Here is a 27,675-nt window from a genome sequence, read left to right as displayed (position 1 = left end):
AGGTTCTAGCCATTCAACTTTCCAGGTGTCATAGACAGGACCCATGGCTCCAAGGAGGACTTGGGACATTGCAAGTTCAAGACCAGTCTCCTAGCAGAGGCTGAACCTGGGAAAGGGACCAGAGCTGAACAGAAAGCCTTAAATAGGAAGGTGGGAAAAAAGGCAAGGAAGGCCCATGGCAGGTCTAGGAGACATTGGAATTAGTGGTTGAATCCTTTGCCACCTCCACCCAGACTGGATAAAATACCTCTTTAAACAATAAAATATCTCTTTAAACAGTGAAGGTTCTTTCCCTTTTCAGTCAGCATACTTGCACAGAAATTAAGTTTTGCACCCCTGAAAACTCCTGTTTCTTCCCTGAGAAACTTCAGGACATGAGGTGGGGGTAGAAGTAAGCCTAGAGCTCCTCCTGGAAGCCCGAGCCAGTGAGGTGCAGTAAGCTTCTTCCAAGCCCCTTCAACTTCCAGGAAGCCAGCTCCACTGAAACCCAGCTGCTGGACAGGGGAGAGTCTGTTTAAATCAGGCCCCGATTTCTGAGTTACATTTTGGTTAAAATTCTTTGAGGAAACCATCTCCCTCCAGGAGAAGAGGTGTATTTGGGGAATTTTCTTCCCTGGTATCAAAGGGGACACCAGGGACCAAGGGATGAGCTAGGCTGAGCCCCAGGGAGAAGGCATTTTGGGGTAAGGTGCAGGGGTGTGTGTGGCAGGGGGGCGGGGGGCGGGGGGGGCTCACTGGGGAAGAGAAGTGAGACTGGAAGCTGAGGACCAAGGGACCAACTAGGAAATTCTGGCGCTTCTCTCCAGTTCACAGAACTCAATCCAGCTGGAGGGCCTCCTGGCTCCCTGGCCAGAGCTGCTTTACCCAGTCTAGAAGCACCCACTCTCCCGGACTCCCGGACCCCGGCCAGGAAGAGCAGACACCACGTCTGAGACTGGAACTAGACAGTCCCCCCCACCTGGGCAGCTTGCACCGCTGTGTCTCGGCTCCCTAGACTCTCTGCGGTTCCATCAGTCCCTTCCCAGGGCCTGCCCCTGCCCCCTATACCTTCACACAGGTCTTTCTCTGTGCAGGAACACACCAGCCCCTTTCCCTGCCGTGGGCTCAAGCCAACGCCTTCCTAGGCTCCAGAGGAGGTTCTTTCATCGCCTAGCTCGATGGGGGAGGGGTGAGGAGGGCTGTCGCTCTGAACCTCCAGGTGGGAGTCCAGGGCCAGTAGATCTGGGCAACCTCCAACCCTGGCCCAGCTAAACCCTCTCCCACGTTTAGGACTCCAGATAACTTCCTGGGCTCCCCTCTGCTACCATCCCAAGTGCCCAACGTGGTATCACCGGTCTCCCTCCCCGACCCCCCGCCCCTTGCTCCTTTCTGTTGCTTCCCTCCTCCCTCCCTGACTTTCCGTCCTGGGTCTAGGGCTCAATGCCTGAGCCTCTGCAAATAACCCCCTCCCCTCCAACTCCGGCAGAGCTCACAGGGGAGGGGCCGGAGGCCCCCCTTCCCGCCTGTGGTTGGAGGGGGCCGTGCCACAGTCCCAGGATGAAGGGGGGGGGGACTCGGGGCAGTCTTTGCGCCCCGCCCGATCAGGCCACTGAGCACACTAGGGGTAGGGGGCGGGAAGCTCAGCTCGCGAGAGGGGGGTTTGGTCCTGGCAGGTGCGGGCTCTGGCTAGGCCTGAGCGGGCTCCGGGGGCGGGGTCTCAGGTTACAGCCCCGCAGGGGGCTGGGGGCGGCCCGCGGTTTGGGCAAGTGCGCCAGCCTTGAGAGCCGCGGGGCGCATATAACGCGCGCCGCTACTGGGAGAAGACGCAGAGCGCTGCTGGGCTGCCGGGTCTCCCGCCTCCTCCTCCTGCTCCAAGGGCCTGCTGCATGAGGGCGCGGTAGAGACCCGGACCCGCGCCGTGCTCCTGCCGCCTCGTTGAGCTTCGCCCGGGCCCGGCTCCGCCAGGCCCCGCGGTGAGCCATGATCCGCCTCGGGACTCCCCAGTCCCTGGTGCTGCTGACGCTGCTCGTCGCCGCTGTCCTTCGGTGTCAGGGCGAGGATATCCGTAAGTGGCCTATCGCCCCTGCTTGCTTCCCTTCCGTGCATCCCGCCTCATCCTCCTCCCTAGCCTGCGGGTCGAGGCTTAGGCACAGGGTATTCAGGAGCTCACCGAGCCGAGTTTGTGAGTGAGGGTTCTGTATCAGCGTCCTCGGTGCAGGTCGCGGCTGGAGACCTCTGATATTGAGCAAAAATATTGAACTTGCAAAATATCGGATCCAAAAGGTTTGCGCACAGATATAAACGCGCTCTTTCCTATGAACTGTGATAACGAGGGATACAAGCGCACAACTCGCCTGGCTCAAGCACTTCAAAGCTCAGCAAAACACCTCACGGCCCGTCGAAGTAAGAAGTAGGAAAGGGAACAAGCAAACTCCAAAGGACTGTTGACTTGCAGCCTTGTCCTAGGGTTGGAGACTGGGTGGGGGGTGTACAAAGGGGAGTTAGTCCTTTGTTTAACTCTGACACTGGTGGGCTGAAATCTGAGGCCCAAAGAAGGGTTTCCGAGAGGCGCTATGAGACCTCATCACTCTCTTGAGTTCCCTCCCTCTTTTGGCTGGCCCCAGAGCAAGGTGCAGCCCTTCTCCGTATCGGCTTCCCTCTTGCCTCACTTCTGCTGGAGGCTTTAGAAACTAACGATAGGAGAGGCCATCTGAAAGGCGATAACATTCCAACCAGAACTGTTTTTCAAGTGACCCCCAAAATAGCCCACCTCGCCCGCATTCCCATCCTAGGTACTACAATGAGTAGTACCTAGAAAACTTACTTTTCTAAGTTTCTGGAACTCACAGAGCCAGGCCGTGTGTGTGTGTGTGTGTGTGTGTGTGTGTGTGTGTGTGTGTGTGTGTATCAGGGAGTGGAGGGGGTCCACGGCCAGTGGATTTGCCATAGCTATTTCAACCGAGTATAGTCAGAGATATGGCAGTTTTACAGTCTGGTCCGAAGGCGGTTAGGACCGCACCTTTCCATTGCCTCCTTTGGTAAAGTCCACTGTCTGGGATTATATTCAGGACAAATAAAGCCTGGAAAGTGTATTAGGTAGAGAGGATTTTTTTCCACGTGTTTGGGCATGTTTCCGACGGCTAGGATTCCAGCCCTGTCTTTGTATGTTACAGATTGTAAATCAATCCCAGGTGAAACTCTTTTGGGGGCTGGGGTGAAGATCAAAGTTCTTCTGCCTTAGAAACTGTGCGCTCTCGCTGCCACCAGGCTGTCTCCAGAGATGGTTTGGAAGGCGGTGGGCCCAGGCCGACTTTCGGTTGATTAGCGTCGCTAACTTGGCGGGGGCAGTGCTGGAGCCCGCAACACAGCAGCAAGGAGCCCAGGGCATGTCGTCGGATAGTGCAGCAAGCAAGAGTCGCCCTCTCGGGCATTTGGGGGGAATACAGAGTGTCTGTACGTGGTCTGGGCTTGGACCAACTATATTTTGTTCCTAAATTTGCAAACACAAACCCACAATGCTGTCTTCTTGACTGACCTCCGCCTTAGTGAGCAATGGAATTAGCTGAGTGACTAAAATAATTCCTCCATTCCCCATCTGGTATTAGAGGCGCTCGCTTCAGTGGCAGGGCGATCTCACCGCCGCATCCTTTTTGGCAGGGAGTGAATTCCACAGCTTTTGGGGCCTAAACCTTCCAGTAGCTCCTTATCCTCCCAAGGGGGAGTAAAAGTCTGCATCTGAGCCAGTGATTTTGCACCCTGGCTCATCCTATCTACGTAAACACCCCCATACCCCCGCTTCGGGTCTGCTGATCCAAAGATGTGACGTGGGGAAAGGCGCAGTCCGCGTGGATGTCAGGAATGTCAGAAACCTAGAGTCTGCCACGCCCCTCCTCCCCACCTCTTCACAAGTTTGACAAACTTCTTGGCGGCAGCGTTTTTTGACCCACATCTGCATTTCACAGCCCTCGCCTCCGAAAGTGCCCCCGGCTGGGGGGAAAGACCTCAATCCTCCTTTGTAAGCTTGTTTGCGTTGGGAGATTGGCAGCGATGGCTTCCAGATGGGGTTGAAACCCTGCCCGTATTTATTTAAACTGGTTCCTCGCGGAGACCTGTGAATCGGGCTCTGTATGCGCTCGAGAAAAGCCCCATTCATGAGAGGAGAGGTCCGGTGGGTTCCCCCGGACTCCCCGACCCCCTCTCCCAGAATGTCACCCCCTCCCCCGTGCCTGCCCGCCGCCACCTCCCGGGCTCCAGCCCTGTGCGTAGCGGCGACGGAGCAAAACAGTTCCCCGAAAGAGGTAGCTTTTTAATTGGCCTGCCACAAAGAATCACTTATACAGCGCTGCGGTAATGAGGGGAACCGGATCGGGCGCGCCAGGATGCTATCTGCAGCCGTTTTCGTGTAGCAATTATGGTGGTGCTGGCCTCCTCCGTCCGCACCTAGGGGATCCGGTTACGGTGTTGGCTCCTCTCTGGGGCAGTCATTTAATCCCACTTTTTACTCTCCCGATGTCTGGGGCGAGCTACATCCAGAGCCATAGCCACAAAGAGTCTGCCAGCGTCTCTCACACCCAGCACAGCCGGGTCCCGCCCCTGTGCCTGCACATCCCCAGGTCTACCCTTCCCAGGGAAATCTGATCCGCATTAGAGATGCAGCCCCACCCGACATTTCCCCGGTTCTTTCCCGGGCCCTTTGGGTGACGGTGGGCTCTTCCTTAGTCCGAAATGGACACCATTAACCTCCCCCCCCCCTCCACGTCTCTTCCTTAGCCTTCCTTACCGCCTGCATTCCACACCTCCAGCTATTTTAGCGGTGGGCGTGTTCCAGCAGCTGCAGTATTTACCCTGGGACCCCCTCGCCTTCCCCGCGATTATCTTGCCTAAAGGCTAGAAGGATTTTTTTCTAGTGAAAAAGAAAAAAAAAATTATCTTTAGATTTTCTTGCTCCTTAAAGAGTAGTGGGCAGGCCCAGTTTCTGTCCACGCCCACCGGGTTTCTGGCTCTCTGCTATTATTCAGTCACTGCTGTTGCCATTGCTTTGAGGATTTTGATGAGAAAAACAGCACTGGGCGATGCCCAGCACGTGGTGTGGGTTCTTCAGCCCTTGGCGCTCTGAGAGGCGCTCTTGTCAGCACAGGTTTCATTTGCAGCATGAATTCCAGACAGCAAGGCATTGTGGAGAGGGACCAGTCCATGCTATTCTTGGTCTGCATTCTTGAAGGCCAGGCCCGGGCTGGCCAATCTTAGCCCAGGCCAGGTATTCAAAGCCTCCTGCTCCCCTCCCCCACCCCCCCAAATTGGGATGCTGTCTTCAGATGGAGGCAGGTCCTTTGGGGGGGGTGGGGGGGAGGGCTATAAATGGAGGTCAGCATTGGGGTAGTTTGGCCCAGCTTGGTTCTCAAGTCATTTATTCACCCATTCTGGCTCCAGGTGTGTTGTTTGAACGTGTCCTTCATTTTTTTTTTTTTTTTGAGCTGTAGGGGGATTTGAATTTAGAGCTTTGCTAGGAAGGCACTCTATCACTTGAGCCATACCTCCAGCCATCTTAATTCTAATATGGTATACAGAATGGAACAAGATTCTAACTCTAATGGCTTCCCCTTTTGGGGCTACCTCCCCTTATAATTCTGTTTTCTGGAGCCTGGCTGTTTCTAGATTCTAATTTTTGTGGGTAGAGTTTTCTGCACTCTCTTGAGTGCTAGCTAGCTGTTAGTTGTATTTAGTAAGTCTCCTAATTCCTAGAGGAAGACTTCCTTGCTCTTGAGCTACAGTATCTCACCATTTTCCTGTCTTCCTCTATCTTTGCATTCTCTGGGTCCTGTGCAATCTCAGTCTCCTTTAGCCCACTTTACAACTTACCTTCCCCCATCACAGGTCTCCCTCCTCCTGGATGAATGAAGAGAATACAATATAGTAACACCCCCTCAACTTCATTGTTAGTTCAGGATTTTAACCAATGAATAGATAGCACAGTGCCTAGCACATAGATATTGTGGAATACATAGAAGGATGGATGATGTTTTCAGAAATAATTTGTAAGTTCTGTCTGTCCTGGGTGTCCTGAGTTCCCATTTGTCAGCATTTGAATTATGTCAAGTTGACTACAACCTCTTTCTCTTTCTCTCTGGCTCCTGCCCCTCCAGTCCTCCGCCCTTCGCTCTCTGCTACCCCCACCCCACTTGGTACAGCTGGCAGCTGTTTGCAGGATGGGAAGAGATATTATGATAAGGATGTATGGAAACCTGAGCCCTGCCGGATCTGTGTCTGTGACACTGGGACTGTCCTCTGCGACAACATAATCTGTGAAGATGTGAAAGACTGCCCCAACCCCGAGATCCCCTTCGGAGAGTGCTGCCCACTCTGCGTAGATGACCTCACCACTGCCAGTGGTCGTAATTTATTTATTTCTTGTTCAACATAAATAAATTACTTGCAGGCGCAGCAAATACCTTCTCATGGATGTTGGTCATCTCTGCAAAGCAGAGGGGCTGATTATCCATGGGATCCCAGCAGCTGGGGCAGAAAGGAAAGGCCACTTCTCGCTTGGAGGTAGAAACCCAGTGAGCCTGAGACACTAGCAGGGGTCCTTCCTCACCCAACATCTACAAAAGACATGCTTCTGATACATGGAAGACGATATGATTCCACAAAAGTATCCCCTCTGGAATCCTCTCTGCAAATTATTAGAGCCACAATAGAGACCAAATGTTCTGTCTAGTCAAATCATGAGTTAATTTCTCCTCTGTCATCCATACCTTATCTTTTCCATGGAAGACGTTCAAGTACATGGTCCCCAGTGGGGGAGAAATCTCTTATTGAGCAGGACGACAGAGGGGGCAGGTTCCCTCTTTGAGGTATGGGACATTGGTGATATTTCCTCTCTGCTTTTACCTCCCTTGGAGTTTACCACCAATTAAGAAGCAAGTTATCAAAGTACATTATATGCATGAATGGAAATGTCATGAAAAAAACCCTTACTATGTAAAATTTAATATACACTCCCTCCCCCACCAACCAAAAGAAGCAAATTAACAGAGGGAGCTGAACTTTGAGAGTTTAAGTGGTGGTGAAGGGTGGATGCTATGTGTGCAGGTGACCCTTCCCCAGCACACAAACAGATGTCCTGTCTCCCTGCAGAGTGAGGGGGGCATGTGTCTAGGTTTCCTGGGTGGTCCTTACTGTTCCCTTTCTGTTGAAGTAGGAAGGACAGTGGAGAGGGAAGCGAGAAGTTGCCCTTCCTGAACACTTCCCCAACACTGGCTCTTTGTATGGTGCAGACTCTCAGATAATTTCTGAGGGGCCTATGCCAGTGAAGTGTTGATGGCTTGTAGGATTTTGCTGCTGTAGTGGGGAGGGGCTTATTGATTCAGGATGACCCTGGCTGAAATGCTGTTTGTAACTCCTGTGTCCTGCTGTTTTTTGTGCTTGCTTCAAGGAGACACAGCTCTAATGTAAGACTTCCTAAGCACCTAACTCTTCTTTGGGCTTTGGGTGGGGAAGGGCTGCCTGCCCTCTGGGGACAAAGAGGACCGAATCTTCTGTGCTTTCCTTGGGTGTGGTGGGGGAACTGATTCTATTTCAAGCTCTTCATTTTCTCTTTATCCTGCTCTCAATCTCTTCTTGTGCATGCTGCTTGCTTTCTGAATAACAAAGTCAAGGGCACCTCCATTCCTCATGGGTTCTCAGCAACTCCAGGGCCACCATCACCCTAATACCCCAACAGAGGGATTCAGTGGAGTAACAGGAAGCTACCTTCTTCCTTGGTTGTGTTCTTTATCCATCTTACATATCTTACCTTCTCTATTTTTCTCTCCTTTGCAGGGCAACCAGGACCAAAGGTAAGGGCTTCTTTTTCTTTTTCTTTTTTTTTCAATTTTCTATTTCCTTATTCAGAAGTAATGTCATGCTGATCCAGCCTGTTACTCTTCCTATTACATCAGAAGATGTCTGGTTCAGAGAACAATGCAACTCTGGGGCTGCTGGGCAGAGTTTGTAATTGGGGCTTGGTGGGCTTCATGCCTAAACTTGTGAATGTTTCATGTTTTAGGGACAGAAAGGAGAACCTGGAGACATCAAGGATGTAAGTACAAATTATTCTCATCCAATGTATTCTTGCTGCTTTAAATGGTCATATCCTGTGCAATCCTCTAACCAGCCGTCCTGTGGCTCTCTCATAGATCGTAGGACCCAAAGGACCTCCTGGGCCTCAGGTAAGAAAGGAGGAAACCCTTTCTCCATCCCTCTCTTTTGCATCTGAGTTGCTGATCTGCCTGCTCCTGGACACACTGTCATCTTCATGTTCTTCACCTTCAGGGACCTGCAGGTGAACAAGGACCCAGAGGTGATCGTGGTGACAAAGGAGAAAAAGTGAGTAAAAAGTAAAGCTGCTTGACTTCTGTAGACTCCCCAGGTCCTTCAAGGCCTCATCACATGCCTGAGAGTTGCCTGGGAACAGGTGGTTCTTGAAGAAACACACTGATGCCTTTTTCTCTTTCTGCTAAGGGTGCACCTGGACCACGTGGCAGAGATGGCGAACCTGGGACCCCTGGAAATCCTGGCCCCCCTGGCCCTCCAGGCCCTCCTGGTCCTCCCGGCCTTGGTGGAGTAAGTGTCCTTAGTTCCCCTTTCTTCAGGCTGTCCTTCCAGAAATGTGGCTTCTAAATTGCTACTTGCACTTACCTGGCTGGCTCCCAGGGCTGCCAGCAGTGTGTAAATAGCCTGTCCATGGGCTTTGCCCCCAGGCCTATGATTGGGTGGAATCACATATTAGGCCTGAGACTGTGGTGCTAAAGGCCGACTTTTTTTTTTCTATCAGTGGGTTTTGTAAAGAAAGTCTTCAGTTACTTGGCTTCCTGGCATCTATACCATGTGGTTGATTCTTGTGGGTAGGTGGAGGGGCTTGGGGAAAAGATGACTGGGCACTTGTATTTCTCTGGAAAAGGAATGACCACTGTCCTTGGAAGACATTTATTCTTGGTTCTTGCCAAGTACGTTCCAAGGAACTATTCATTCTTATGAAAGAGCCCCACTGAGTGAAGGTCATGTTTGGAATCAAACCAATCAACGAATTATATGTTTGCCCAGGTTTTACAAGTTTGCCATTTTGATGTTTGCTGTGTTTTAAATTCTTAAACTTAAATAGGCTCACAGACACCTACCATCCCTTATTGAAATATTTCAAGACTGTTGATTTTAGTTCTTTACTGGGCACTAAAGTTTTAGGGAACAAAAAACACCTTTAAAGTGATGTTTTAGTTATGTTTCTTAATATATGTTAAGTAATGTAATATCTTAGAATATAAAATAATTCTATAAAATGAAATGCAAAGAACTGATATTCCTCCAAATAACACTTCAATCTCCAGGGAAATGGTTTTGCCACTGTCATTTAATAACACATTCCCAAAACTATTTCCCAGGCATCATTGGTAATTCAGATCAATGCCTGGCTATTCTCTAACAATTAGAGAGCTCTTTCCCTCCAGATATAGCTTCCTGGCAAGTAGAGATGACCTAGCACCTTTCAGCCTCCTAATGTTGGGTTGATTTGCAGAACTTTGCTGCCCAGATGGCCGGAGGATTTGATGAGAAGGCTGGTGGCGCTCAGATGGGAGTAATGCAAGGACCAATGGTAAGAAAAGATTCCAGTTCTTCACAGCCAGAATGGCAGAAGGTGACCATTTACAGAGCCAGAAAATTTGACAACCTGTGCTTTGCAGATAATAGCTTAGAGCAGCTCTTCTCCTTCAGTTATGTAACCTTCCACTTAGTTATCCCAAAGCGTTTCACTTTTAATGGTGATGGATGCCAGTTTTAATAATGTACTATAGTGACTAGAAGAAATGAGGGGAAAAAGATGCATATAGCTGATGTATTAGAAGGCCGGTTGCTATTGTTCTTGGAATGAGAACTGAAGAATGCAGACAGCAGCTACTGTTCTCCAGCATCCACAAGACTTCCAGCAGGAAATCTCAGTCCTGCAGTTCTGACTTGGCACATGCTAAATGAAAATCAGACTTTAGTAAACATGGCTGTGATCCAGGAGAAAGCGAGACCAGCTTCTCTGTCTAAATGGTGTCTATAAATAAAAATAGATGGTTGTATGGGGAGTGGAAAATGAGGAACAGCCACTTCAGATCCTGTGCCCACAGAGTATCTTCTTGTCCTTTGTGTGGGCTTCAGGCTGTAAGAAGGTGGCTCCCGGGAGGCTGCTGGTGAAGTCCAGTAAACCTCTTATTTTCTGTGCCATTACAGGGCCCCATGGGACCTCGAGGACCTCCAGGCCCTGCTGGTGCTCCCGTAAGTGTTGGGTCTCTTTCTGTTGGTGATGTCGCAGATGCTTGTCAAATCTGATGTCTCAGCACAGTTTGTGGGGGTCAACCTGCTATCCTCATTTTCCATCGTAGGGCCCTCAAGGATTTCAAGGCAATCCTGGTGAACCTGGTGAACCCGGCGTCTCTGTGAGTATCCCTGGGTCTACCTCTCTTATGATAATCCCCCTCAAATCCTAGCTGCTGCCTCCTTCCAGGCTCTGCCAGCTCTTTCCCACAGGGAGGTGGCATAGGGGAAATTCAAGTGTCACCCTCTAGCTATGGAAGAACTCTGGCAGAGAACCCGAAGTGACAGGACCTTCAGGAACTCTGCCATGACAGTGCCCTTTCTGGAGACCTCCCAAGCCTACACTGTCTGCTGCCTGCCATTATGATCTGCTTTGTCTCTTTGCCATTTCTATCTTTCTTCCTTATAGGAGAACTGGCTTCTCAAACTACTATCCCCAAATTTATTCATTTATCCCACTGTTATTTGTCTCATCCTCCAACCATCTCTTAAATTCTCTTACTTTGTTTGTAGGGTCCCATGGGTCCCCGTGGTCCTCCTGGCCCCCCTGGAAAACCTGGTGATGATGTGAGTAGTCAAATGAGAAGTTGCTCATTGAAAAGGGCCTGGAGAGGGTGTATTGGGGTGGGAGGGCAATGGTGAAGTGGCCAGGATGGAGGCATCCTGAGAAATAAGACTGTTTGGATAGTTCTGAACTCCAACTGTGTCTACTATCTACACGCCTACATGCAACTTAGCTTGCCCAGTTTCCTGGGGACTGTTTTGGACCTAATGAAAAGGGGAATAATTAAAGCACCATTAGCTCCAGGAAGGCAAATTGAGAAATGAGAGAAGGAAGAAGAAAAACACAAGATGTAAAGGAGGAAAAACAAAGAAAAAATTATTCAACAAACATCCCAACACTATCTCAATTGTAAATGATTTAGAAAAAAGCTCAGCCTGAGTCAAGATGTCTACAAAGGATGCAAACAAAGTAAAGAGACAAGAGTTGGCTCTTTCCAGTTGTTTTTATGAATAGGATCAGACAGTAAAATCTCTCGAAGGCAGTGCATGCTAGCCCAGTCTGCAGAGTTCATGAGAGAAGAGCGAAAATCCGCCAGGGAAGTCAGAGGCTGGCAAAGACCAAGAGACATTCAGAAGAATAAATTGTGACCCATGAAAGGCATTTAGAGGGTGGGCATCTGTGGGAGGTGGGAGGTGGGAGGTGGCTAAGATCTGTAGGCAGGTGGGGAAAGTCACCAAGGGGGTAGGAGGAGTGATCTATTCAAGAGCATGACAACTGTGCTAACATGTCTTCCAAGAAAAATGAGGTACTTCTCTCTCCTTCAGGGTGAAGCTGGAAAACCTGGAAAATCTGGAGAAAGAGGCCCTCCTGGCCCTCAGGTAAAGCGCTACCTCACCCAGCCTCAAACATCTTTCGCAGTCTCTCCTTCTTTGGACTGTTCAGTTTACCCAGTTCAATGAACTGAGTTTAAAACCAAATACTGATGGTGTCTGTGTATATCATGATTTCATGCTGGGAATCAAATATGTGTGAGCATTAGATGGAGGAGGCATGGTAGATGGAGGTCTGGGTTTAGTTAGACGAGGATCCAGATGCCAGGGTGCCCATTTCCTCCCAGTGGCCCAAGTAAGCTGGCTCTGCAGGCTCTCCTGCAGCCTAGGCAGCTGTCAACCCATTCTACTGTGCCCTGAGTGTCTCTTCTTTGGATTGCAGGGCGCTCGAGGCTTCCCAGGAACCCCAGGCCTTCCTGGTGTCAAAGGTCACAGAGTAAGTATTGTGGGTGAGAGTGTTGGAAGGCAGGGGCTGTCTGGGAGAGAAGAAGCACTTTGGGGTATGTGTATTGCTTCCTGTTTGGGTCCCCAGAAGTGTGATCCAATGTTTTCTCTTGTTCCTCAGGGTTACCCAGGCCTAGATGGTGCCAAGGGAGAGGCTGGTGCTCCGGGTGTGAAGGTAAGAGGCCACAAAGCACACAGAGGTAGAGAACGGGGAGACAGTAAGGAGCTTTCCAGTCAAGAAGATGCTGTGGGGTTTATGGAGTTAGGAGATCAGAAGAGCCTTTGTTGGGAACACCTAATCTGAGACCTGCATCCCTGTGGAGGAACAGCAGGCCTTAGCACTTAGAGAAATGTCCTTTCCAGAACTGTGTCAATGCTAGCTAGGTCACTCAAACCTTTCAGTTGCTTTCTTGGGAGATTTCTTGAGGCTAAGGTCCCAGATATTGACCCTGTGTGTCTTTTTTTCCAGGGTGAGAGTGGTTCCCCTGGTGAGAACGGTTCTCCAGGCCCAATGGTGAGTACGAGCATCACCCACGGAAAGGCCACCAGACCTCACCTAACATTCAGACAGCTGTACTTCAAACACCAGAGTTCCATGTGTGCAAAGTAGATACTCAGTTTTGTAGATTCAGTCTGATTATGAGCAAGAACAGTTTTGTAGTAGATAGGTGGTTTGTTTAAGATTTCACCAATACTTCCTTGAAATAGGAAATGTCCACACAAAGTATGCTTCAATTTTTAAAAAATTCTGTTTATTCTCAACATTTCGGGGAGCTCATCTATTGTAAGAAGCAAGCTTTGCCTTTAATAAAGTTTCCAGAGGCAGCACCAGAGCAGTCAACCTGGCAGAAAATCCTGTGCTGTGCTCTGGGGTATGGTGGGTGGGACAGGAAGGCAGTACCATTAGGAATTTCTTGCCTTTACCTCCTGGGCAGAGGCAAGCTCACATTCTGGGTCTGGGAAGGTCCCTCAGATAGGAATCATCGTACATAGCACTGTTTAGCCAACTCACACTTGGGCTGGATCTCTCATGTGTTCTAGGGTCCCCGCGGCCTGCCTGGTGAGAGAGGACGGACTGGCCCTGCTGGTGCTGCAGTGAGTAATCCACAAAGTCAAATGCCATAATATGCCTCACACTTTACAGTTTATAGGTTTATTTCACTTGACCCTCAAAACAACTCATTGAGGTGTAGGGAGCATTGTCATCAAAGAATTCACCTTGAGTGTGCTCATGCACAGTGAAAGAAGGGGAGCGCTATGCAAGGGAGGGCTGGTAGAGCAGTATTCTCTCTTAACCAGTCTGGATTACTCAGGTCACCCCTCAGCGGCCTTCACCCATCCAGCTGGAATTTAGGGACAGACTTAGCTCACTGTAGCACCAAGCTACTCTTCTCTCTCTGGTTGCACAGATGACAGTAACTTAGGAAAGCAGAACAGAGTCCAGCAGCGACTCACAGGCCTTTGTACTTGCTGTTGCTGTTAGTGATGCTAGGATACCATACCAGTGGCCTCTGTCTCATGATTCCTCCTATGTTTAATGCCTCATACACTTGGCTTCATCTAATCTTCCCCCATGTCCTATAAGGTAGGTTCTATTCTTTCTATTTTAGCGAAGAGGAAACTAAGGCATAGCAAGGTTAAATAGCTTAGGACAAATGGTACTTTGCAACCTTGGACTCTGCTGGCCTCTAATTAAAGTTAGCTTGGATCTCTTGGCAATAGGTCTTAAAGGTGCTTGGTCAGGCGAGTGATGAAAGCCATTTTTAAGAAAGCCACAATGCCTTGACCTGTGAAGGGGCTGCTTCCCCTTACCATTGTTCTTCCTCCTGCCTGGGCTGGACAGACCCAGGTTTTCCTTGCTGATTCTTATCTGCACAGTAGTCAGGTTGGCTTAGATTGATTGCATAGTTTCTGAGTACTTCTTTGCCCATTCTCCCTCTGCCTAAGCCTTAGCTCTGTGGTTTCCTAGTGGCCTATGAGCCTGGACTTCCAGCAGGTGGATAGACCTCCAATAAGGCACATGTAGTTCCCTCCCATGGGCCAGACTGCCTTTTCCCCAGTCCTGCTGCAGGGAGAGCTGGCAGAGGCTGGCCTGGCACTGGCCTCTCTCAGCAGCAACCCTTTGCTCACTCCCAGCCCTGGCTCTCTCCTGGATGACTCCTGGAGGGAAGGTGCTCCAGAACTTTCCCCAGGAACACAGTTTCCTGAAGCACTGAGCCAGCCCAGAGGGCGGCAGGAACACTGAGACTGTGTGTTCCCTCTGCCATTTCTTCCATTAAGTCTTGTCTTGCTTTCCTGTTGACTTCTTCTGGAGAGTCTCAGTCAGGAGAAATGGACCACAGCCAGGTGGAAGGCTGAATTTTTTTTAAGGCATGAACTCTCACAAAGCATCCTTCTTCTTTAGCTTCTGGGGAGAGGCAGAAACGGTAGTTGGGGCTCAGCTGGGGAACAGTTTCCTCCTAACCTGCTGAGCCCCTTGCCACAGACTAGGCTCCAGTTCTGGTTGTGCCCAGGCGTGTGGCTCCTGGAGTTGGAGTATAGTTCCATAGGCCCTGTGGGACCCCAAGAAAAGACTTAGGAGGTACTCACCACAAAATGGAGGGACCCTTAAAACGCAAGCGCCATAGAGAAGGAACTGCAGCCTTTTCTTGCTCTGCAAAAGCCAGGTCTTCCAGGGGCAGGAGCTCAGGTGTGGCTCTAGGCTGTGACTGGTGACTTACCCCATTGTGGAGTTGCTTCCTGAGTCAGCAAGAGACATCCTGCAAGCATTTTTGTTTCCCTTAAGAGCAGGCTGTCTGGGGAAGGGCTAGAACACAGAAGCAATTTGGAGTTAACCAAGAAGTGGCCTTAGTCTACCCTTCGTCATGCAGGTTAACCAAGCCTTCCAAGTGCTTTCCTCTATGCATGGACGGCAAGTGCTGAGTCAGGTTGCCGCTTGGCTATTTCATTTGCCTTTTACCCAGGTCACTGAGTCTTGGAATGATAACTCGCCTTAAAGTTAGGGATATTTGGATCTAAACTGAAGTTTAAAAATGATTGGATTATTGGGAAAAAATTTTAAGCTTTAGTAACCATGAGTGGTCAATTAAGCCCATTGACTACTCATTTGCACAGATACCATAAGAGGTCCAGCCATGGGCTGTCCTGCAACTCACACCCTACCCTCTTCTTCACTTTCATCCCTGGGATGCAAGCACAGTGTTCCCCATGTTTTCTCTGAGGGTGGGTTGTAGTGGGGCCACCTGGACCTGTGGGTGCCTCCCACATTGGCTGTTTCTTTCTCCTTCTTACAGGGTGCCAGGGGTAACGATGGTCAACCAGGCCCTGCTGGACCTCCAGTAAGTTCATTTCATCCTCCCAGGTGGTCTTGATCATTTAGTCCCATTAAGCAGCCTCGTGAAGTCTGGAGGGTTTACATTACACTTGGTGCAACCGCAGCAGCAGCTGACTGTCAGAAAAGAAGGAAGAAGAATGTTCTTTGGGCATGTCCATAACAAGCGTTGAAGCTTCACTTTTTCAGCCACCCTTTCAGAAGTTATTTTGAGGAGGGAGGTCAAACAAATGTTGATGTTCATCATGTGCATAGTCAGAAAATTCCTTTGCTTTCTGAAGCTAGGCAAAGCAAGACATCATTCTGAAGTTCCTTTGGGACACAGGCAGTGGGGACAATCTCTCTCCAGGGACTTTTAGTCACAATAATTTGTAGTAAAATCAGCATAAAGTGGAGAAGGAGTGGGAGGGGGGTGTCTCTCTTTGGAGGCTGGAGAGATTCTGCCTGAATCCAGCATTTACCTCTCTCTCCAGGGTCCTGTTGGTCCTGCTGGTGGTCCTGGATTCCCTGGTGCTCCCGGTGCCAAGGTGTGTGCCCTGATGGTCAAGCTGGGGAGTCCTAGAGGGTTGAGAAGCTCTCTTTTGCATAACCTTTGCTAGATCCCCTTGCCAACCCCCTTCCCGTCTGAGGAGTCCCCCCCATCCCACCCACTGAGGCTCCCTGTTGAGGCAAGAAAGAAAGCCTGGTGTTCCAGAGTCCTCCGTTGGAAGGGAGAGTAAGATGGGATGATAGAAGCTAGAGGTCCAGTTACAGATTCAGAACGGGGAGAGGCAACAGAGGAAAGATGGGGTGATCCCAGAAACCTGGGAGGGAGCAGAAGACAAGAGAGGGAAGGAAAGAAGATAAACAAGCCTGGGAAGTCCAGAAGCTAGGCAGACCTAGAGGGAACTGGAGAGAAATGGGCAGGGGAAGAGGACAAAGGGCAAGGAGCCGGCTCCTTGCTTCCCTTTGACCCCTTCACTTGGGGTGCTGGGTTCTTCCAATCCTGGTTAATTGAGTTCTTCCAAGGATTAATAGAGGCCAGTGAGAGGCCAGCCAGTTCAGGGGAAGGCCCTCTTGGCCCAGAAGGGATTCCAGTGTGAAGGTCCCTGGGAATGAATAAGGAGCCTCCATGTGTCACTGGCATCAGGTTGCTTTTCCCCTCCTGGGGGTTTCCATGGCAACCAGACAGTGTCTGAGGCCCCAGGAGCCGGGTGAAGGAGACCCATTGTGAAATGGGACAGCGGAAGGTGAGGGGGCCTGACCTTTAGAAAATAATAATTACAAAAGCGAAGCAAGAATGCTCTGAGCAGAAACCTGAGGAGGCTCTGCCCTCTCTCCAGGTCAACAGCCCTCTCCAGGGACTCTGCGTCCAGAGAGCCAGAGCTCAGTGAGTTGTAACTTTCAGGAAAAAGTGAAAATAAAAGCAGAGGCTATTTGGTGGGGGAGGGGCTGCCAGAGGCTGCAGTTAGAGGAAAAAGTAAGAGTCCGGACGCCTGTCCCAGCCTGCTTTTGACTTGGCTTCTGGCACTTCAGACAGGCTGGGGCCAGAGCTGGGGCACCACTAATGGCCCAACAGCCAGGTAGGAGCAAAGCAGCTCTCTGAGCTTCTCAGCTCTGAGGATGCAGAAGGCCAGGTGACTGGGAATTCATCTCTGTGAGCCTCTGTTCCTCTGTCAACTAGAAAAATAGGAGGAGGTAGAAGAGACAGAGGTGTTTGCCTATCTAGACCATCTATCCATCATCTCATGGTGCCAGGAGAGAACATTCCCAACTCAGCCTTCTCTGTTGGCAGAACCAGCAGGCTGCCCATTGCTAAAACTAGGCAGGCAACTGTGCAAATTGTGTGTGGGGTTTACAGTGTAGGGGCAAGTGTGTAGGCAGGGGTGGGAAGTCATCAAGCTCAGTCAGGTGGGGGCAGAAGTGACAGTGAGACCAGTGTGGGAACATAAGTGAACACACATGCTCATGCCAGGTGTGGGAGCACATGTAGAGCCTTGCATACAACTGGCCCTGAACTGCTGCCTGCCTCATTGAGGCCTGTGGCCTCTCCTCCTCCCCTCATTTTCTCACTCTCTTCTCAGGGTGAGGCTGGCCCCACAGGTGCTCGTGGTCCTGAAGGTGCTCAAGGTCCTCGCGGTGAACCTGGCAACCCCGGGTCCCCTGGGCCTGCCGGTGCTTCTGTAAGTGCAGCTCCACTTTGGCTGGGAGCGTCCAGGGTCTTTGGTCTTGGCCCTGCTGATTGCATGCATCCCTCTGAGGGGTGCGCACTCCACCCACCTTCATTCTAGCCCAAGACCTGCTCTCTGGTCTCCAGGCATGTTTCCCTTTGTCTCCAGTCCTCTTCTTGATGCATGCTGAAGGGATGTCCCTGAAATAGACTCTACCTTCCCCTAGCCCCTGGGCCTGGAGGACGGGAGGGCTGGGAAGCAGTTGGGGTTTACTCTTCGCTGCTTACTCTACAATGACACTGTCTGATTGTTCAGGGTAACCCTGGAACTGATGGCATTCCTGGAGCCAAAGGATCTGCTGTAAGTGCTACTCCTGGGCTTCTTCCTCTTGTGAGCCTGGTCCCTTCTCATCCCTCTCTCCTGATGTTCCTCCCTCTGCTCATGCTGTCAGGGCGCTCCTGGAATTGCTGGTGCTCCCGGTTTCCCTGGGCCCCGTGGTCCTCCTGGCCCTCAAGGTGCAACTGGTCCTCTGGGCCCCAAAGGCCAGACGGTAAGAACCCAAAGTGACCCCTAAGTCCCACCCATGTCCTTGGGGTCCTTGCCCCTCCTTCCTGCTCTCTTCTTCTGCCCTGACTCATCGCAGTGTGCTCCAAGGTCACCTTTAACAGGGCTTCCAAAGATGAGTAGGCTCTGTGGGGAGAACCCCAGGGTGAGTACCTGCTTATCTCTTTCATTTAGGGTGAGCCTGGTATTGCTGGCTTCAAAGGTGAACAAGGCCCCAAAGGAGAACCTGTGAGTACCTTTCCTCAAGTCCTTGTCTTCCCTTCTGCAGCTCCACAGCTCCAGAGCTTCCCCCCACTCCACTGCACCTCCCCTGGAGTCCATCCTGCAATGTACCTAGAGGAGGGGCTGTGGGGTCCTATGTAGCTCTGCTCCCAGTTTGAACAGTTTGCTTATATGCCATCTCTCTCTCCCTGAACCACTTCTGCTCTCTGTGACTGATCCTATGTAGCCTCTCTTCCTGAAGTCCCCCAGCCCTAAAGCATTGCTAAGGCCACATCCTCTGCATATGGGGCCAGTCTTTGTCCCAGGGCCAGGTGAACACTGACCTTGTTTCTCTTTGGGTTTGTCCTTAGGGCCCTTCTGGCCCCCAGGGAGCCCCTGGTCCTGCTGGTGAAGAAGGCAAACGAGGTGCTCGTGGAGAACCTGGTGGTGCTGGGCCCATCGGCCCTCCTGGAGAAAGAGTAAGTGGACAAAGAGTTACTCTGCTCACAATTTCAGTCCTGTGGCTTTTCTGGATAGCATACTCCACTCTTCTCCATTTACCACCAGGAGGACAGGGATCCCTATCTTGTCTGTGCCCTCTTCCCCTAGGATGACATAAATTAGTGAACTCCTTCTCAGAAGGGTGGGGACAGGCTGAAGACCTTAACCTCTTAGAATCTTGCAGGCTGCAGCTACTGCTCCACAGAGATTGTGGCTGGTGGGTGGATGGGATGGATTCCTGAATCCTGGTGAGGCTCTCTTCAAGCATGGGTGAGTGAGGAGCCATTCTCACTTGCTGCTTCCTTCCCACTTCTCCCCAGGGTGCTCCTGGCAACCGAGGTTTCCCAGGTCAGGATGGTCTGGCAGGTCCCAAGGTGAGTGGAGAAAGAGGGGCTGGGTCCCTCTCTGAACTCCCAGTTATAAGGCATCTCACTGATTCCCTGTCTCTTCTGGTGCAGGGAGCCCCTGGAGAGCGAGGGCCCAGTGGTCTTGCTGGCCCCAAAGGAGCCAACGGTGACCCTGGCCGTCCTGGAGAACCTGGCCTTCCTGGAGCCCGGGTAAGTAGGGGGCTGCTCTTAACTTGGCTTCAGACTCTGAGCAAATGCACAAGCCCTTCATGCCTGCTCCTTCAAACCTGTGCTGTCAGGACTGGGAGGTCCTGGGCCTATTCCTGACATCACCCCTTTCTCTCTCCTGAAACAAAGGGTCTCACTGGTCGCCCTGGTGATGCTGGTCCTCAAGGCAAAGTCGGCCCTTCAGTAAGTCCATCATCCCAGGGCTGCTGGGAGGGTGAGGGATATCTTTGGGGAGGAGGCAGGAGGAGAGACAGGAGTTTGGGTGAAGGCAGCCTTGAGTTCTGTGCATTTTGAGAGTTGGGAAGGGGGATAGATGGTAGGTTCTGGAATCAGGGGTAAACTGCAGTTACTGTGAACTCTAAAAAATGCCACCCTCTTGTGGTCCATTGGTCATAGCTTGATCCATCCAAAATGCTACAAGTATGTGGTTGATGGCCTTGTTCTGTGCCTGACACACAGCAGGCACTTAGAAGATGTCGATGGATGGATATGGTAAGAGGGTCTATGTTCTGAGAATGGTACCCTCTCTTTCAGGGAGCCCCTGGTGAAGATGGTCGCCCTGGACCTCCAGGTCCTCAGGGTGCTCGTGGGCAGCCCGGTGTCATGGGTTTCCCTGGCCCCAAAGGTGCCAATGTAAGTAATTATTTGCTCTTTCATTTCCTTCCACATGGTGTTTACCACCTCCCTTCCTTACGCCCTGGAGAAAAGGCTAGATCCTGAACAGAATTAGCTCAAGGATGGTAATGAGTGTGACCTCCGTACCATGGGCAACTCTGGCCTCCATGTCCTACAGAATGCATGTGATATGGGGAGACCTAGGGCCTGCTAGAGCCTTGGGACACCACACCCGTGACATTGTGCCATGGGCTAGTGCCTGATGACCTGGCTTCCTCTGAATCCAAGAAAAGAGGCTGATACTCAACTTTATCCTCTGTTGTCGACCAGGATGTGACCCCAAGCCCTAGTCTCCCAGCCCACTCTATCCCCACTCCCTCCTCAGCCCTCTGTCTCATGATCGATCGTCTCTCTCCTTCCTCCAGGGTGAGCCGGGCAAAGCTGGTGAGAAGGGACTGCCTGGTGCTCCTGGTCTGAGAGTAAGTACCTCCCCACGCATTGCTTGGTATTAGCTAGATACCTGCAGGGGACATGGGTTGGCCTTCCTAGACATGGTCATGGGATCCCTGGTTAGCAGGAATTGATTCCTGTGGCTAGGTGAGCCCTTTGGGATCTGTCCAGGAACCTTCTGGCTGCTGTGGGGCAGCAGACAGGGGAACTGGGGAAGGCTGGGGGGAAGGTGAGTCCACAAAGAGAGAACAGAGAGGGGGTGGAAATGGAGCTCAGTTGGGGGATCCTGAAGGTCTAGAAACCCTGGGTCAAAAAGTGCATCTGCGTAGTCCCTCAAGGACTAGGACTAGGGCTGAAGAAAAGCAGAAGTCATTGCATCACCTTTTCTTCTGTTCTCTAGGGTCTTCCTGGTAAAGACGGTGAGACAGGTGCTGCAGGACCCCCAGGCCCTGCTGTAAGTATCTTCCCAGTGTCTACAGGTGGCCCTTTGGGTAGGGGGTTATAACAGTAGAGGCAGGGACCCTCAGGCCTATCCAGTAATGGAGCTGACAGACGTGGATTTGGGCTGAACCAGGACACCAGAGCCTTCTCAGGCTCAGACAGGTGTCCTGGGAAGCAGTGGGATCCACCCTGGTGGAAGGGAGTATGCACACATTGGTTGGATAGTGAAAGATTTGCAGGGTGGCATCCATCCTGTCTGCTCTGCTGACCACTACGGCCCTTCTAGCTGTGGCCACAGGTTCTCTGGAGCACTGGCTAGGCTCACCTTTTCTTTCCTCTGCAGGGACCTGCTGGTGAACGAGGCGAGCAGGGTGCTCCTGGGCCATCTGGATTCCAGGTAGGTGACTGAACCAGGCTCTCTGTCTGGGCAGTAGCAGGTGCCATGTTTGAAGGGCTCACCCTGCATGCAGGCTCTCATCACTGCCTCCTTTGGGTTTGTCTGTGCTGTACATCCCTGGAGGGCTGGAGCAGCAAACTCACCCCCTTGCTAATACATGTCACTTGGCTTCTAGGGACTTCCCGGCCCTCCTGGCCCCCCAGGTGAAGGTGGAAAACCAGGTGACCAGGTGAGTATGGGGCTCTTTAAACTTGCTGATGCCCAGGAGACAGGGGCAAAAGGACATGAGGAATCCTGTGAGACCTGGGACTGTTATCAACCTTCATCCCAGCTCTCTACAGATGACAGTCTGAGCTCAGCCCTTCCTGGCAAATGTTCAACCCCCAGTGGAAAGCGTGTCATGGGAGGAGGGATGATGATCTGGAACACACAACTTTCATTCACATTCCTTTTTTGTTCTCCAGGGTGTTCCCGGTGAAGCTGGAGCCCCAGGCCTTGTGGGTCCCAGGGTGAGTGTCCTGTCAGCCACTGCTAGGGGTCTCCCTGGGCCTGCTCTCTCTCTGCACAGATCTGCCAATGGCTCCCAGCACCACAGTCTTCCCTGGGGTCCCAGAGCTTGTTCCCCTCCCCATCTCCCTGGTCTCCTCCCCCTCACTCTTGCCTGATTGCTCTTTGTGTCTCTGCCACAGGGTGAGCGAGGTTTCCCAGGTGAACGTGGCTCTCCCGGTGCCCAGGGCCTCCAGGGTGCCCGTGGCCTCCCTGGCACTCCTGGCACTGATGGTCCCAAAGTAAGTGAGATTGAGTCCTGCAGAGGTCTTCTGGGAAGCTCTGGGAGGACTCACTGAGAGTGGAGAAGAAAGGGGGCCCAGAAGGAAGGAAGAATAGGAGGGATGAGTGGGAGATGGCACTGGAAAGGAGATCTGGACAGGAGGAAGGGAAGAAAAGAGCATTTGGGATGTTGATTTCTCAGGCGTCAAACATTGAGGCCCTGGGGGAGGTGCTACCCACCACCGACTCCTCTTGTCTCTGACCCTAGGGTGCATCAGGCCCAGCTGGTCCCCCTGGGGCTCAGGGCCCTCCAGGTCTGCAAGGAATGCCCGGCGAGAGGGGAGCTGCTGGTATCGCTGGGCCCAAGGGAGATAGGGTAAGTACCAGGTTCAGTGTGTCTCTTCTCAAAGCCACAACTTGGTCACATTCCTGCCCTTCACTCCCTATCTTCCTAGGGATGAGGGTCCTACTCACCCCTTCTTGAGGAACTTGGAGACCCCCTCCTCTAAAGTTCTCTGCCTTCTAGTGATATCCTCTGCCCGTCCCCTCATCTCACTCCTATTACTCCTTGCCAACCACCCTGAGATCTCAGCAAACCCTTCTTGGGTAGGGACTGAGCCCTGGAACCCCAATCCAGGTGGGACTGAGCTGGCAAAGGGTCCTGGACTGTCCCTCTGAGATGTCTTGTTTCTCTTCCACCAGGGTGATGTTGGTGAGAAAGGCCCTGAAGGAGCCCCTGGAAAGGACGGTGGACGTGTAAGTGAATGCTAGTTGTAGGACTTGTAGGTTGGGGTGGGGACAGATACAAGGGATCCCATGGATATCTAGCATTTGGGAGTGGGGACTGGGAAAACACAGGGACTTCACTGTCAAAGCAGGGAACCAGACAATGAGTGGGAGCTCTAGGGATCACAGATGGGTACACAAAGGTCCACTGGGTGTGGGGCCTCTAGAATCCTGTGGTGCCTGATGCACTTGTCTTGACTCTTCCTGCATCCCTCACCTCTGCCTTCTCCCTTCAGGGTCTCACTGGTCCCATCGGCCCCCCTGGCCCAGCAGGTGCCAATGGTGAGAAGGTGAGTTGTGGCTGGGCTTCCTTTTTCTTCCTTGCCTCCCCCAGCAAATCTTCTCATTTCCTGCCAAAGATGGCTGTGTCTTCTTCCCACTCATCAACAGACACCCTGTTAGCACTGGGAGCAGCAGCAGTGAGGGTTGGGGGTCCTTTTAGCCTTTGGCTGTGTGTCCTGTTGGGTGGGGCAATTGAACTGGGGCAAAAGTGTCTTCAACAAAGGCCCTTAAGAGGCTGTAGAGGTGGCTGAAACAGCGAGTAGTAAACAAGCTGGAAACCCAAGTCCCCTTCCCATTACCAGGGCTTGCTAATTGAATTGGCTCTGGCAGGGCCCCACTCTGATCCCCACTCCCTCATCCCTGGTCCCCCCTAGGGAGAAGTCGGACCTCCTGGGCCTGCTGGAAGTGCTGGTGCTCGTGGTGCCCCGGTGAGTATCTGCCCCTCTGAGCTGGGCCGGTCCTAGTCCCAGGAGCCTGGAAGCCAGCTCTGCCTTTTAGCCCATCTGTGCCCTCTGGGATTAGGGGTGAGAAGAGAGAGGAAAAGGCAAGGGAGAAGTCACATAGGCCCAGGATCTGGTCAGGGCTCAGGGTCTTTGAGCCAAGAAAGACTTTCCACCCTGGGTTTCTTCCTTGGGGACTCAGACCAGTTTCAGATGCTTTCCTTCTAGGAGTAACTGGATACAAGGCTGATCTGGGCAGAGGGCTCTGAGCTCTCAGGAAGGCACAGAAGAAGGCAGGTAGCAGGGCCTGACCTCTCCTGGGCCTCTTTTCACAGGGTGAACGTGGGGAGACTGGGCCCCCCGGCCCTGCTGGATTTGCTGGACCTCCCGTGAGTATCTTTGTCCATTCCACTGACATCCACTGCATACAGGCCAGCTCCACATCCAATGCCAAGTGCACCTTCCAGCCTGTGGGGGAAGGAGGGAGAGCATGTAAGGAAGAGGGAAATGGACTCTCCCCTCCTCTCCTCTCACACTTCCATATGAATATAATAATACTAGAGCCAATTTTGAGACCCAAGTAGACAAAAATGCACACACACACACACAAACACACATACATACAAACTCCCAGAATCTCTGCTCTTTGGCAAAATTTTGAGTGCTTGGCTTCCCCCTCCTTCATCTTCCCCTTCCTCTCATTACAGGGTGCTGATGGCCAGCCTGGTGCTAAGGGTGAGCAAGGAGAGGCTGGACAGAAAGGTGATGCTGGTGCCCCTGGTCCTCAGGGCCCCTCTGGAGCTCCTGGGCCGCAGGTAGGTATAGCTCGGCTTCTGCAGAATTGTTCCCATGAGGCAGGATCACAAGGGCAAGAGGAAAAGCCTGGTAGATTGGCCAGGCAGAAAATGTCAAAGAACCTAGGGCACACCCTGCTGTTGGCTAGTGGGAGGGGCTTTAACTGGGGTGTGGTATGTAGAGTACATGAGTGGGTGTTAGGGGACTGTGTATAGTACAGGCTGGCTCCACTGACCTAAACAAAGCAGCTGGTCAGATGGGGGAGGCAAGAGTTCAGGAAGGGCCTCTGGAGATGAGACCCTGACACTGACTCTGTGGGAATCTAGCCGCCTTCTTTTAGAGCCCCCCACTGGTGAGGTGGACTTCCTGTGACAGTTTCTCAAGGCTGGAAGCTGTGCTTTATAAACTTGGCCTTCAAGAGTCTGATGATGGGGCTCAGATAGAAGCCCACTGCCTTCCCAGGGCCACTAGGCCTCACTGTCTCCCATGTTCCTTCCCAGGGTCCTACTGGAGTGACTGGTCCTAAAGGAGCCCGAGGTGCTCAAGGACCCCCGGTAAGTGAGGCTCCTTTTTCCAACACCCTACCTTACAAAGGTGTCTTGGCCCTCAGCTCCCGTAGTGGGCCATGTTCGGTATTCTCCCAACTCCTGCCTTCTGGGTCCTGTTCAAGCCCCAGCCTAAGCCCATCCCACATCCAGGTGGGAGAGAAGGCGTCTCTCTCTGCTGGGTGCATAGTCATCTTGGGAGTCCCCCATTCCTAGACTCGGATCTTTCAGCTCACCAAAGCACTGAGTAACTCTGTGGGTGGAGGCCAAAGTGTCTGATTCTATGACCAGAGGCAGCAGGGCATTTTCTCCCCCTCTAGCTCATTTTTTGTTGCTTTGCAGCCATCCTCCTTTCCCACCTTTGCCTCTGAGACAGCCCCTCTAGCTCTACCAATTTGATTCTCGACTGACCTGAGTGCCTGAGTCATTCAGGGGTTCTCCTCTCTTCCCATAGGGAGCCACTGGATTCCCTGGAGCTGCTGGCCGCGTCGGACCCCCAGGCTCCAATGTAAGCGTTGCTCCTCGTTGGTATCTCTCTTGCTCCCAGGCAGGGTGGAAACATCTAGACCACCCTACATCAGGGTCTAGAGAGCTCCAGGCTAATTCTGCTTTGCCCATTCCCACTCCTGGGAGGAGCAGCTAATCGTACCCCATGCAGCCTTCCCTGCTGGCTTGGGATAACCCCTTGGACTACTGGCTCAGCAGTCAGGAAGAGCTAGCATCACTGTTTTCATTAAGGACACATTTCTTGAGCATGTTCTGTGCTTCTGACTCTGTGCTCTAAGGAATCCTGTGAGTCTTAGATTTGACTCTTAGGGGGCAGCAATGAGGGAGGAAAGATGAGGAAAAGTCACTCAGCTCACCAACACCAAGTGCAAAGTGAGGGGAGCTGGGAGTGAGCAGAAGACTTGGGGTCCAAGGAGTAAGGTTGGAGTTGTTCCTTGAGGAATGGGGGATTAAGAATAAAGGATAAAGCAGACAAGGCAGTATGGATTCTACATGGATGGGAAGTGGCAAAGCATGCAGGGGCTGACAGAGCCACAGCTGACTGCCCAGAGCTCTCATAGGGGAGAGATCACAGAGGTAGACTGAGACTGATGGGAGGTAGGGAAGCCCCCCTGTTGTCCCTCAGGCCACATTGGCTTTGGCAAACCTGGGTGGGAAGGGTGAGACCAGTTCTTACTTCTTGATTTTGCTCCTCCTAGGGCAACCCTGGACCCCCTGGTCCTCCTGGTCCTTCTGGAAAAGATGGTCCCAAAGGTGCTCGAGGAGACAGCGGTCCCCCTGGCAGAGCTGGTGACCCTGGCCTCCAAGGTCCTGCAGGACTCCCTGGCGAGAAGGGAGAGCCTGGAGATGATGGTCCCTCAGTAAGTCCTTTGCCAGGCGCCATGAGAAGCTCCTGAGCTTACCAAGTACAGGGTGGGAGGGGACAGGGGCTGGGGGAACATGGGAGGGGAGATGTGCAGCGAACGATACTGTCAGAGAGCTCTGGGTCACTTCTCATCTCCTGCTCCTCCTTCTTAGGGTGCTGACGGTCCTCCAGGTCCCCAGGGTCTGGCTGGTCAGAGGGGCATTGTTGGTCTGCCTGGACAGCGTGGTGAGAGAGGATTCCCTGGCCTGCCTGGCCCATCGGTGAGTGAGGGATGCTCCTCCTTCCAGCCCAGCTGGACCCATCTGGGCTCAAGCTCAAAGCTCTTACCTCAGTGCTATTAGTGCAGTAGCCTGGTCTCTGTAGAAACAAGGTTGCCCTAAGGCTTCCACTCACTCAGAACTCTCAGAAATGTCCCTTCACTGGCCCTAAACCCTGAAGCGGGTGATGGGGCTCTGCGCAGGGATGCTTAGCATGTGCACTCATGGTCCTTTTCTCTGTTCCCTCCAGGGTGAGCCTGGAAAGCAAGGTGCGCCTGGTGCATCTGGAGACCGTGGCCCTCCTGGCCCAGTAGGGCCCCCTGGCCTGACGGGTCCTGCAGGTGAACCCGGACGAGAGGTGAGCAGGGGGCCACTCTGGGATAGTCCTGACCTGGGAGAGGGACCCAGTGAATTTCTGTGTCAGGCCAATCAAGTCTTGGGCCTCTAGAGAAGGAGATGGCAGAGTCAGCTGAAAAGTCCAAGAGCCTGTTGCAGGGGGAAGGTTGTGGGGAAGGGATATAACACAGAGACCATGAGCAGGAAGGATGAGCAGGAAGGAAGGCATATGGAAGCTCTGAGAGCAAGCGTTGGCTCCAAAGTGTCAGATGGGCAGAAGAGAATAGGCTTGGGCTCAGGGGAGGACAAGAAGGCAGATAGGAGACAGAGCAGGGGGCAGCTCTAACTGCATTCTTGTTTCCCTTTGTTCAGGGCAGCCCTGGTGCTGACGGCCCCCCTGGCAGAGACGGTGCAGCTGGAGTCAAGGTGAGTGGGAGAACCACTGAATTGAACCATCAGCCTGGATGGCCAGCTGAAGTCAGCCTGGCCTCAGTTGGCGGGATCTCTGTCCTTGCCTCATCTGGAATGTTTTCTGAGCCTGCGACCTCTCTCCTGGCAGGGTGATCGTGGTGAGACTGGTGCCGTAGGTGCTCCTGGAGCTCCTGGAGCCCCTGGTTCTCCTGGCCCGGCTGGTCCAACTGGCAAGCAGGGAGACAGAGGAGAGGCTGTGAGTATCCTGAGTTCAGTAAAATCAGGGGTGAGGAGGGCAGTTGAGCGAAGGGAGTCTTCCCAACGTCATTCCCTACTGTCCTGGGGGCTGGAAGTAGTCCCTG

General features: G+C 52.3%; 1 protein-coding gene and 1 long non-coding RNA gene across 3 annotated transcripts in view; one reads left to right on the top strand and one right to left on the bottom strand.

The window, feature by feature from the left end:
• The first annotated feature begins 1,735 nt into the window (after positions 1-1,735).
• Col2a1 (collagen type II alpha 1 chain) overlaps positions 1,736-27,675 on the top strand; it is a 30,093-nt gene continuing 4,153 nt past the window's right edge. Inside the window, exons 1-46 of the mRNA XM_074083245.1 lie at positions 1,736-2,044; positions 6,123-6,368; positions 7,801-7,817; positions 8,027-8,059; positions 8,157-8,189; positions 8,293-8,346; positions 8,482-8,583; positions 9,533-9,610; positions 10,234-10,278; positions 10,386-10,439; positions 10,831-10,884; positions 11,647-11,700; positions 12,035-12,088; positions 12,218-12,271; positions 12,566-12,610; positions 13,138-13,191; positions 15,390-15,434; positions 15,901-15,954; positions 17,491-17,589; positions 17,893-17,937; positions 18,029-18,127; positions 18,316-18,369; positions 18,714-18,821; positions 19,164-19,217; positions 19,302-19,400; positions 19,548-19,601; positions 19,953-20,051; positions 20,459-20,512; positions 20,884-20,937; positions 21,268-21,321; positions 21,497-21,550; positions 21,786-21,830; positions 22,011-22,109; positions 22,358-22,465; positions 22,792-22,845; positions 23,112-23,165; positions 23,532-23,585; positions 23,933-23,986; positions 24,305-24,412; positions 24,893-24,946; positions 25,392-25,445; positions 26,143-26,304; positions 26,462-26,569; positions 26,817-26,924; positions 27,275-27,328; positions 27,462-27,569. Of these exons, the coding sequence (XP_073939346.1) occupies positions 1,960-2,044; positions 6,123-6,368; positions 7,801-7,817; positions 8,027-8,059; positions 8,157-8,189; positions 8,293-8,346; positions 8,482-8,583; positions 9,533-9,610; positions 10,234-10,278; positions 10,386-10,439; positions 10,831-10,884; positions 11,647-11,700; positions 12,035-12,088; positions 12,218-12,271; positions 12,566-12,610; positions 13,138-13,191; positions 15,390-15,434; positions 15,901-15,954; positions 17,491-17,589; positions 17,893-17,937; positions 18,029-18,127; positions 18,316-18,369; positions 18,714-18,821; positions 19,164-19,217; positions 19,302-19,400; positions 19,548-19,601; positions 19,953-20,051; positions 20,459-20,512; positions 20,884-20,937; positions 21,268-21,321; positions 21,497-21,550; positions 21,786-21,830; positions 22,011-22,109; positions 22,358-22,465; positions 22,792-22,845; positions 23,112-23,165; positions 23,532-23,585; positions 23,933-23,986; positions 24,305-24,412; positions 24,893-24,946; positions 25,392-25,445; positions 26,143-26,304; positions 26,462-26,569; positions 26,817-26,924; positions 27,275-27,328; positions 27,462-27,569 (3,312 nt within the window). The 5' untranslated portion in view covers positions 1,736-1,959. The remainder of the gene's footprint in view (positions 2,045-6,122; positions 6,369-7,800; positions 7,818-8,026; positions 8,060-8,156; positions 8,190-8,292; positions 8,347-8,481; positions 8,584-9,532; positions 9,611-10,233; positions 10,279-10,385; positions 10,440-10,830; positions 10,885-11,646; positions 11,701-12,034; positions 12,089-12,217; positions 12,272-12,565; positions 12,611-13,137; positions 13,192-15,389; positions 15,435-15,900; positions 15,955-17,490; positions 17,590-17,892; positions 17,938-18,028; positions 18,128-18,315; positions 18,370-18,713; positions 18,822-19,163; positions 19,218-19,301; positions 19,401-19,547; positions 19,602-19,952; positions 20,052-20,458; positions 20,513-20,883; positions 20,938-21,267; positions 21,322-21,496; positions 21,551-21,785; positions 21,831-22,010; positions 22,110-22,357; positions 22,466-22,791; positions 22,846-23,111; positions 23,166-23,531; positions 23,586-23,932; positions 23,987-24,304; positions 24,413-24,892; positions 24,947-25,391; positions 25,446-26,142; positions 26,305-26,461; positions 26,570-26,816; positions 26,925-27,274; positions 27,329-27,461; positions 27,570-27,675) is intronic.
• On the bottom strand, positions 12,861-27,466 carry LOC141425746 (uncharacterized). Of its 2 annotated transcripts, none has more exons than XR_012450830.1 (7): positions 25,349-27,466; positions 23,093-24,065; positions 21,250-22,241; positions 18,687-18,810; positions 15,889-15,985; positions 15,388-15,544; positions 12,861-14,902 (listed from the first exon to the last, which is right to left on the bottom strand). It is a non-coding gene; the product is annotated as an uncharacterized lncRNA (long non-coding RNA). The 2 variants fall into 2 exon arrangements; XR_012450831.1 differs by having other exon boundaries at positions 21,250-23,333; positions 23,545-24,065.

The sequence above is a fragment of the Castor canadensis genome, chromosome 8, assembly GCF_047511655.1.
Source record: "Castor canadensis chromosome 8, mCasCan1.hap1v2, whole genome shotgun sequence".
In the NCBI taxonomy this organism is placed as follows: domain Eukaryota; kingdom Metazoa; phylum Chordata; class Mammalia; order Rodentia; family Castoridae; genus Castor; species Castor canadensis.
This window is presented reverse-complemented; position numbering and strand designations above follow the sequence as displayed.